This window comes from Gloeophyllum trabeum (assembly GCF_000344685.1).
Source record: "Gloeophyllum trabeum ATCC 11539 unplaced genomic scaffold GLOTRscaffold_00013, whole genome shotgun sequence".
NCBI classification, from domain to species: Eukaryota; Fungi; Basidiomycota; class Agaricomycetes; order Gloeophyllales; family Gloeophyllaceae; genus Gloeophyllum; species Gloeophyllum trabeum.
The window spans coordinates 127,864-137,946 of NW_006920422.1; the positions used below are offsets into that span (position 1 = coordinate 127,864).

General features: G+C 53.5%; 2 protein-coding genes across 2 annotated transcripts; both read left to right on the top strand.

The window, feature by feature from the left end:
• Positions 1-1,913: 1,913 nt before the first annotated feature.
• On the top strand, positions 1,914-2,455 carry GLOTRDRAFT_25075 (uncharacterized protein; the record flags this gene model as incomplete). Its single annotated transcript, XM_007870961.1, has 2 exons — positions 1,914-2,098; positions 2,308-2,455. Coding segments are annotated over 2 exons (333 nt in total), but the record flags the coding sequence as incomplete, so codon positions are not given.
• A 656-nt stretch (positions 2,456-3,111) lies between these two features.
• GLOTRDRAFT_80177 (uncharacterized protein) lies at positions 3,112-5,517 on the top strand. The gene is made up of 8 exons (XM_007871040.1): positions 3,112-3,362; positions 3,429-3,567; positions 3,622-3,721; positions 3,779-3,897; positions 3,961-4,363; positions 4,658-5,075; positions 5,137-5,274; positions 5,339-5,517. Exons 1-8 carry the CDS (start codon positions 3,237-3,239, stop codon positions 5,378-5,380), a joined length of 1,485 nt encoding a protein of 494 aa, XP_007869231.1. The 5' UTR covers positions 3,112-3,236; the 3' UTR covers positions 5,381-5,517.
• The last annotated feature ends 4,566 nt before the right edge of the window (positions 5,518-10,083 follow it).

The following is a 10,083-nucleotide window of genomic DNA, read 5'->3' on the forward strand; positions in this document are numbered from 1 at the left end:
AATGACCTCCAGGAGGACCTATGTAACTTACCGGTAACTTACAGGCCAAGGACTTTCTCCCGGAACACTAGCCAAGTTCTTGTTCAGTAGTGGCACCACTTGAGCCAAACATAGCACGCCGGAGTTTGCTGGTGCGACAAAAAGTGCGACGCAATTCAAGGGTGCCAGTACCCCTCCCAAAGGAGGGGCATGTCCGCTTTAAAGTCCGCTTGTATTGGAAACTACAAAAAGACTACAAAATCGGATGTGTAGTCTCTGTTTTCAATATTACTGTATTTTCGTCCTGGGTTCTCAGTGTATTTCCGTGGTTTCTTCCACAAAGAGGTTGTTTTGGGTCGTCCATCCACTGGAATATTTTGAGCATTTTTTGTACCTCCATCTTTTACTGCATGCTTGTTGTTGTCTGTGGCATGTTCTTACTCTGGGAATGGACTTTTGTGGTGGTTTGTAGTCAGTGGCTGAGGCATATCGCCGCACCGGTTGGGATTCGATGGCTGTGATTGGCTGCTGTCTACTTATGATGCAACTTGAGTGCCTGTATTCAGAATAATGGTCACACTATGTCATTGTTGGGTGTCAGGTGTGACCTTTGTGCTTCGCTATGTTAGACTTATTGTTCAGTGCTTTGTGTGTTGGATGCATGTTTATGTGTAGTTGTTTTGTTTTTGTTTTTTTTGGTGTGTTGTACTGTTTTGTTTCAGCAAGTATCATGGTTGCTTGTTATTTCAATGATTAGATTATTTGTTACCATTTGAATTTTGTATTTCAGTGGTAAATTTTCGCACGCTATGTGTCTTGTGCAGTAGGGATAACAATTGATCAATTGTGATTGGCTGTGATTACGAGTCCTGAGTTTACGAAGGATGAGTCCTTACCTGCAAAATTGGGTGCATGCCGAATGTTGTACCCATGGGAGTCAGTGTTGCTGAGAATGCATGTGACTTTTGTGCTGTAGTCTTGAATACAAAATTCAATTTTCGCTTTAAGGTCCGCTTGTATTGGAGCCTCTGGAACCCTGATTTCTTCCACTCAGTGATATCTATATGCCCCCTTGAGAAATTGAAGCTAGTACATGTGTAATATATATTTCTTTTTTTCTGCTCTCAGCTGCTTGGAGTACTGTTTGAGTACCCTTTCTGATGACTGTCCTTGCAAGGGAGCTGCCAATCGAAGATTGGCAGTGGATGAGCACTCTGGTTCTGGTAGGATGTTACCTGGAGTCTGCAGGTATTATTGACTATCTCTTCCACTGGGGACAAAAGACCTGTGTCACAGAGCTGCCAATCTTTGATTGGCAGCAGAGGAACACTTTCAAGTTGATCCATGTTATTTGTGTCTAGTAGTGCAGCTGCTACTGTTCCTTGGGCTGGGTACAAATACAATTTTGTAGTCTTTTTGTAGCCACCAATACAGACCAACTTCTAATCTGTCAGAGGCAGGGACTTTTATGGTACAATGATGGCGGAGCCACAGGAGGACAACTTGAAAGTATGAATGAAGGGGACATTGCAGGTACAGATCTAAGGGATTTCAATATGTGCATAAGAAAGAGTACTGTATACATCAATTGGAACATTTATACACCCATGCTAACACTTATCAGACACAACTCAGGACTCATGTCCTGCCATGCATAGCAATGGCCCTCTACTCACAAGTTGTCTGGGGGTGCGAAAGGTAGGGCGATGTCTGCATGTAATCCTACTTCGGTGTCCCCTGTCCCTTCTCCCTCTTACTTGACTAACTTTGTGTAATATTTCGTGAATGAGATGGGTGCTGGTAGTGTGGACGCTGAACCGCATGCACCAGGGGTATCTGCTCCTCCCTGCGCTGGGGGAGTGGCATTGTCAGTGCAAGAAGGGGGTGAGAGTGTCCTAGTGATGTGCAGGGCCTGGCTTGGCTTGAAGCCCTGGGCTTTGGCCTGGCTTGAGCTGGCTCGGGCCTGTCACCAAGTCAAGCCAGGCCCTAGCGTCGGGCTTTGGCCTGGCTCGGGCCTGGCTCGGGCTCAGGCCAGGGCTTCCATGCTTGGAGAAGGAACGGGTACTGGAGACATACCAAGTATGGGGTTATGCACCCTACTTCATCTAATGGCCACTATGTACAAGGTTAGTGATCCTACATACATCTGAAGAGCACAACATGCTCACTGAACTGTGTATAGGTTACCGGTGTGCCTCAAACCCGCAATTCTTGAATATGTGTGGGTACTGTAAGCCATTAGAACAGCCCCATATAGGGCTAGAATGCATGAGGTTAAATACACAACAGGTATGGTGTGACTTACCTGTGATTTGAAGTCCGGTTCAGCTCATTTAGCCAGCGCCACAAAGCCCCGGGCCTGCAGGGCCTGGCTCGGGCTTCGGACAACCCAAGCCAGGCCCCGTCCTCGGGCTTGAGTAGGGCTTTGGCCTGGCTCGGGCCTGCTGAAATAGGGCCTGGCCTGGCCTGGCTCGGGCTTGAAGCCAGGCCGGGCACAACACTAGAGTGTCCTGGTGCAGGTCTTACTTATTCTGCCTCTGCAGCGTCTCAATGGGGAACCACTGATACGCACGCCCAGAGCTGCAGTGTATGGATACAGTGTGTAGCCACCAATTTGCTCAGACAGTGCATTTTATGCATGTGGTCTTCTATTAGATGAGAATTCAGACTATTACCCCCGGATCCAATCTAGTGCTCTCATTCGTTTGGACTCAATTGCTCGATTCATCAATGCATCATCTGCCAGTATATAGGCCGTCATTTATGACTCTGCTGAGTGAGCAGATGACCGGGTGTGGCACGCCGAGGCCCAGTGACTACCAAATCGTCCGAATCTGGGTCAGATAGAACGTTGGCTGGCTGGAGATCCGGTGCGCGTAATTTCGGTATTCGATACTCAGCCCCTCGCATAATAATAACGAATGCTTGAGTGATGTACAACAAATGGAGAGAGCATCTGCTGCCGGCGGTAGAATACAAAGGTCGTGATGGCCGGGCTCGGACGGAACTAATCTGTGGCCCGGGAGAGAGATCTAGACGCCACATTTTATCTTCAATGCTCAATCTCGATCCATACCGTGGAAACTCTCCTCCTCAGTGTCTCTCTTAGCCTCCTCTCTCCTACTTGTCTTGCCACCTTACCACCACCTTCTCTTCCGTCGTCACCGAGTACCACTACCCTTCAATTTCGAGGACTTTCGAGTTTTCAGAGGGCTGTATACCCCTTATATCCCGACGATCAGCCCAGTATACTCTCGATGGACGAAATCATCCCCGGACTATGGGTTGGCGATCTTGCCAGCGCGCTCGACACGGAGAAGCTGCGGGAGAAGGGCATCGGTAGCGTCGTTAGTGCTATGCGCGGGCGCGTATCCATCCATCCTGTACGTCCCGTCATCTCATCTCATCTCATCCCATTCCATTACAAGACCTCCTGATCCCCCCACCAGACGTTCATCCGCCACCAAATCAACCTCGACGACGAAGAGGACGCAGACGTGCTCTCGCACCTCGTACCCGCGGTGTCTTTCATCCAGGCGGAGCTCGACAAGGGTCGGGGCGTGCTGATCCATTGCCAGGCTGGGATGAGTGCGTTGCACCATGCTCTCATCCTCGAAATCACGCACTGACTTATCCATGCAGGCCGTAGCGCTACGATCGCCGCGGCGTACTTGATGTATGCGCGGAACATGGACCCCGCCTCCGCGCTCGAGCATATCAGAAAAGTACGACCACAAACAATGTACGTGCAACATTCCATCCGTTTCATAGCTCTTGACCATAGCTCCCTACATGACAGGCCAAACGAAGGCTTCCTCCGTCAGCTCGATGTATTCTACAAAGCTTCCTTCAAAGTCTCGCGGCACGATAAAAACGTTCGCATGTTCTACCTTGAACGCGCCGTCGCAGAAATGATGAGTACGTGTTGTCTCCTTCTTTTCTTCTTCCTCTCCTCTAGACCCCGCTGACCTCTCCCCACAGACGGCTACGGCGAAATCGAAACAGACATGTTCGCAAAGTATCCCCCAACCCCCTCCGACAGCGTCCCACCCACACCAGGAGGTCTACACCGCCGCATCCGCTGCAAGCTCTGCCGCACTGAGCTCGCGCGGCGCGAGCACATGATGGACCACGGCCAGCTCGGGCCCGCCACGCCCGCCGTGTCGATGGGGCTCTCCCCCGCGACCTCCCGCCGCCCGAGCATGGACCCGCAGCAAAGTAACCTCCCGCGCAGGGGGAGCAACACCGCGAGCGAGCGCAGGCCGTCGGGGTTGGCTGTCCCAAGGCGCCCGTCGGGCCTCGCGAACGACGTGAGCCGCGCATTTCGCGCAGGGTTCGGCATGACCGCCGCCACCGCCCCCTCCTCCGAATCGACCAACGACGTGTTCGCCTCCGACGACGACGAGGAAGACGACGGCGACTCGAGCGGCACGCAGACCCAGCCCGCGGACGCGATGACCGTCCTCCCGCGCTCGCGCTCCGGCTCGATGGCAGCCGTGCACCCGAAGCGCCTCGCGCAGCTCGTCTCCGCAGGCGCGGGCGTCTCTGATGCCCTGAGTGTCGCCAAGTCGGAGGGCAGCACGGCCGGAGCAGAGAAGGGCTCGGAGAGTGTCCCGGGCGCGCCGCCCACGCCGCCGCGCTCGCGCTTGGGGTCGGGGGGTGGCTCGAGGAGGGGGAGCGCGGGCGCGGAGGGGATGACGAGGAGCCTAAGCGACTCGCTGAGCATGACGTCGCTGAGCATGAGCAGCACCGAGAAGGACGACGCGCCGGCACCGCCTATACCGTTATCGAGGCGCGGGAGCTCGTCGGCGGGGCGACCCGCGCTGCCGTTCATCGAGGAGAATAAGCCGCTCCCGCCCGCCTCGACGGATGCGAAGGAACCGGCGGCGAGTGGTGAGGGGACCGGGCAGCGCCCCCCGCCGCTGTCGCATGGCTCGGACCTCGCCGCGCAGCTGTTTGCGAACCCTAAGCTCGCAGCGCTGCGTTCGGGGATGGGTATGACGCCGGTCTCGGGACAAGGGTCGAGCAAGCCTGCTGCGCCCGTCCCTGCGCCGATTTTGATCAACCCGAAATGTTCGGGGTATTTCTTGGAGCCGGTGAGTCTGTGGTTAGGTGAGGTGGGTGGGATGAATCGCTGATGCGGTTTGGTGTGGGTAGATGAAGTGGATGGAGCCGTTCCTGGAGCAAGGCCAGTTGGCGGGGAAGATTGTTTGTCCGAACAAGAAGTGCGGAGCGAAGCTGGGGAACTATGATTGGGCAGGGGTGTGCTGCAGCTGTAAAGAGTGGGTTACACCCGTAAGTTGCTCCGCGTCTGCTTGTTCTACCCGTTTGGTCTGACTCATCGATGTTGCCGCGTTAGGGTTTTTGCATCCACAGGTCGAAAGTCGACGAGGTCGTATGATCGAATCCAAGCGCAATGTTTTCTCTATCGTATGTATTGTTTCGTCGCATGGGCGCGCAAATCAAACTTGTACCGATACGCACAACGCCATATATCATTCCTCATATTCCTGCAAGACCCGGATCCATCACCATGTGTATAAAATATCTGTAGTCTACCCGACATTCGAACCGCTGTCCGGAGCTCGACGCTCCATATTTCACAAGCACTTGATATGCGTTCCGCGGGAAGCCCCGTCTCGATATTTTGAAGAGTGGAAGTCAATATTCACCTTACAAGAGCATTGAACTTCTTCAGGAAGCCTCCATAGCGAGGAACGTTTATTATACATGATCCATCGACGAGAGTACGCTCGCATATGTGATCAATTGGTGCCAAGCGATAGTACTCAGAGGGCAGAGCGGGGAAGGTAGAGGACCCCTAGAAAGTCACACAATCGGACTACGGTGCACAGAAGAGCAACCAGTCCAGAGTCGACAGTCACCAGTTTACGTTGCGTACGTGGCTTATTATTGGTCTTGTCGATACGACTAGTTGGACAGAGAACCGAGAACCGGCGATTTAAACTAGGATAATTTTCTGGCATGAGTACGCTATGGAATATCCGGCGTACGCTCGAACATAGAAAGAGTGCGAGCTGCCGCACAGGACTCCCAGAGAGTTGTAAAATTGACGCGCCAAGCGAGGGTGACCAGACCTCAGCAAGATTAGGGTGTAGACGTCGAAAGGGATGTCAACCGAGACATCGAGGCAGAAGTACCGAGTCTGAATCAGTGAACGGAGTATGCGTATGCGGTAGGAACGGATATAAGTCCATACTCAAGTTGGGCAGAGGTAAATACAGAGTGAGCCTGAGTGGTTCCATTATACGATACGGCGGTGGAAGCAATATCACAGAGGAGGATCACAGCCCGTCATGCATTGGTCCAGCAGCAAATGAGAGCACTGGGGAAGTAGGCCGGCGCTTGTAGTGTGACATGCATACGCTGCTAACGAGCGTAGGAACAAGTCGAAAACATCCCGACGCGTCTGCAACGTGTCGCAGCTCGCCAGCACTCAGGCGGTCATGGCACCCCCGACCTACCAATCCATTGTTGAACATAGCAAGTCAATTGTTGTCAATGAAAGGCTTGACTTCTTCGGCGTACCCTACGTGGAGACTGAGCTGGGGTTGCTGGTAAGGGAAATTGTGAGTCCATTACCCACATAACAGAGCATCCGTGTCGCCGAAGACTTCGCAAAGCACCAGGTTCTCGATCGCGCGCCTACGCCGCATCACGTAGCTTTGGCAGATGCTGTCGTGAACGCACTGAGAGTGCATCTACTGCCAGCCATGGTGGATGCGATACGTCCACATCTGTCGATGCTGCGATGGCCATCCTCTCCTCCAGGGGTTCGAGTTCAAGGTACATGAGGGTTCGACTGCTCATGGCTAGGGGAGAACTGATCAGGACTACACGCAGTCTACAATGTAGTCCCTGCTCGGGCAGATGGACCGCATGCCAGCAGCTTCATGCGACGGCCCCGAGGAGATGATGACGACAGCATGGTGTTAACAAAGTCGTCGGACAAGCCCAAGCCTGTCGGTGGTTCCTCTGGCAAAGCTCATTCGGGCTCTCGTGGCGCCGGAAAGGTAGATAAAGGCGTGGACCAGAGCGCGTCGTCGGGTGGGCAAGCAGCAAGCGGAAAACCCGAGAAGAATAGCAAGCCCAGACGGAATGCTGATAGACCGGACCCTGGATACAGGCTATCACTTCCTAAGGTGAGCAATGCACACTACAGCCTTTTTCTTTACCTCATGGACATCCTGTAGTGCCAGCGGTGCGAGACTTTTGATAAGAAAGTCGATTGCTATCGCCTTCCTTCGAAACCGGAAAAGAGTTGCTGGCGCTGCCTCCTTAGTCGCCAGCCCTGTCGCACGGAGGGGACAATCTGTTTTGGTGAGTTTCCTTACCTACAAGCCACAGGAATGGCGTATGACAATATGGTTGGGCATATTTGCCTTTCCCCTCGCCAGCGTCATCGGATGCACCTGACACCGAAGACAAGGCTCCCCCTTCATCGCGGACGCGCAGTCGCACCAAGTCCCAGCAGTCAGCCGGGCCCAAGGAGGTCGCACAGCAGATCACCCCAAACACCCTCGACCGGGAGCTTGCAAACATTCACCGAAGTTTACATCAGCAGTCTACCACTCAGGTTCGGATCTTGGCACTACTGCAAGACAGTGGACTCGCCACTGGACCCAGCATAGCTGAGGGGCACGAATCAATGCCTCGTACCCAAAATTCGTCTTCAATGAATCGATCATGTGCCGACCTACCGACCCTAGCTTCGCATCGCCACGCACCACCCAATGAGAGTGAACAAGACTTGTTGGTTGCTCCGGAAACTGACTGTGGTGACCATACCGAGAATGAAGTGCTCATGTATATCCCCAATGCAGGTAACCGGGAGGTCAACGCAAGAGGACCTTTACAGAACCAAGCTTCGACTTCAATGAGCCAAATTCACCAGAATTTAGCAACATTGGGAGCTTCGCGTGGGGCTAACCGCGGATCCTGGCATAGGAGCACTGCGAGTCCTATGAACCTCACAACGAATTCTCCATTGGTGCTAACAGTGAAGCAGGATCAGGCAGGACATCCACGTCAAAAGAGGGCCCCCACACCAATGCTCAGGATACGGTTCGAGCGCGCCCCTTCGATGGCCTCACGAGATGCCGACGGGGGCGGAAGTCTGCGTCCGAGCCAAACCTGGGTAAATCAGATGGGCGGCGAGCCTTCACCAGTGCTTTCCTGGGTGCCGCGGCTGTCGCATTTGCCACAAATGCATCATCAAATCATCTCTACACCAAGCCTTCACGACCAGAAGGTTGACCAGCAGACCGACAGCGAAGAGGAAATGGAAGATCACCGGCCGCAGAAGAAGAGCCGCCCCAGTGACAGGCGGTGAGCAAACATCCAAACTATATGTTGTCGAGAATGTACGTGGGGTTGCGAGTATCACATACCGTCCTGACTCATTCCTGCAGTCTATCAAAACAATCGCGATTCCAAATCAGGTGCAGCGAGATGCAAGCGGAAAGGGGAGCCACATTGCGCGGCTGAGTGATAAGTTGCATGCTTCTTGATGAAGCCCTGCTTTATGGTGCCAAGGACTGCCCATGAACACGAAGTGTAATAGAAACATGCATTCTTGACTCCTGTCGTAGTAATGATGCCGCCAAAGATTGATTCAAATCCGCGAAGTGGTGCAGAATGAGTGAGCAGGCTACCATGGTCACAGCCAAAGCAAAGCAAGATGCGACCTCTTGAAGTGCGTAAATTGTGGCGAACGTGGGGTGCATGGAAGCAGGAGGCCTTAAAGACGGAAGGTCGTACATCCTCGTCAACCGTCCTGGGACGATAGCCAGAGAACACGGAACCAATGAGAAAATCGGAAACGCACAGCCACAGACCTCGGTGGCGGGGAATTTCAGGAAATTCAATTTTGCATTGAACGTCGTCCTGGCCCGACATCCAGTGCAGCGGAGCTAGCGCTCGCCGACTCTGTCCGCGAGGCAGCTGCCCCTCTGGATCCTAGTTTTGGGAAGCTTGCAGCACTTGCCAGCGGTCGCGGACGCCGCCGGAGTCCCGGGGGGGAGATAGCCTAGCTGTTCATCTTGAATACAATCAAGTATACGCCGACGCATACAGCACTGGTCAAGGCAGAGCTCGTGGACGAAGTCGGCGAAGTAGCTTCTCCACTCGAGAGCCGTTTTGCATCAAACGGTGGTCCTGGCGATTCATCACCTGCTGAAGCAGAGCTCGCGGACAGAGTCCGGGCCTGCTCCTCTCGCGCGTACTTGAATCCACACTTTTGACGAGACGCACTGCGATGCTTGTCTACACCGATACCTGCTGTGGCATCGAGCATTGTTCTTCCGCTTGCTTCCTTTCTGCATGGTTGAAATAGTTTCAACAGACAGAGAGCGCGCTTGCCCCGCGCGGTCCGTTGTCCGAAGGGCAATCGCATACAGTACAAGGAGTAGGTATGACAAACATATACCGAATTTATTATCATCTTATAAGCCCAGGCGCTTCCCCGACCCCGCGCGGCACGAGCTCGCAAGCTGGTACCGAAATCCGCGCTTCACCTCCCGTATCTGCCACACAATTTCAGCCAAGGTGCCTGCGCATTCTGCAAGTATCTAAAGGTTGCCATGTTGCTTACCTCTCCCCAATATCATGAGTCGCTCCTCTTTTTGCTCTCAATCTAGTATCTGTGATTTATACTGAAAGCCCTATATGCAAGTGCCCAGGCCTGTGCGAGCCTTCCCGCAGGTGCTGCGCCTTTTACCAGAGGCCACCTCGCGAGTCGCAAGTGGCGCACATCCTTGCCACCCGAAAGCAGCAGTAACGTAGTGATAGCAGGCGTGTGGTTAGATCCCAGTCCGGGTGCGTCAGAAACCCTGTCATCAGGGGGAAAAAAAGCTACCGGACTCACACCACTCCGACTCCAGCTTACACTGTTCATACCAGACTGACCAAGTCCATATGGTATGTAGATAACTCTAATAAATTATCGTAAAGCGTAAAAGTAGCTGTAGTCCGTCGTGCAACAGCCTAGCGAGCGTGAGGTTAGTACATCTGCGAGTCTACCAGTAGTATAAATAGGGCGAAAGTCGTCTGTCTATCGAGTCCAGGCGTTCCTCATCTTTGTTC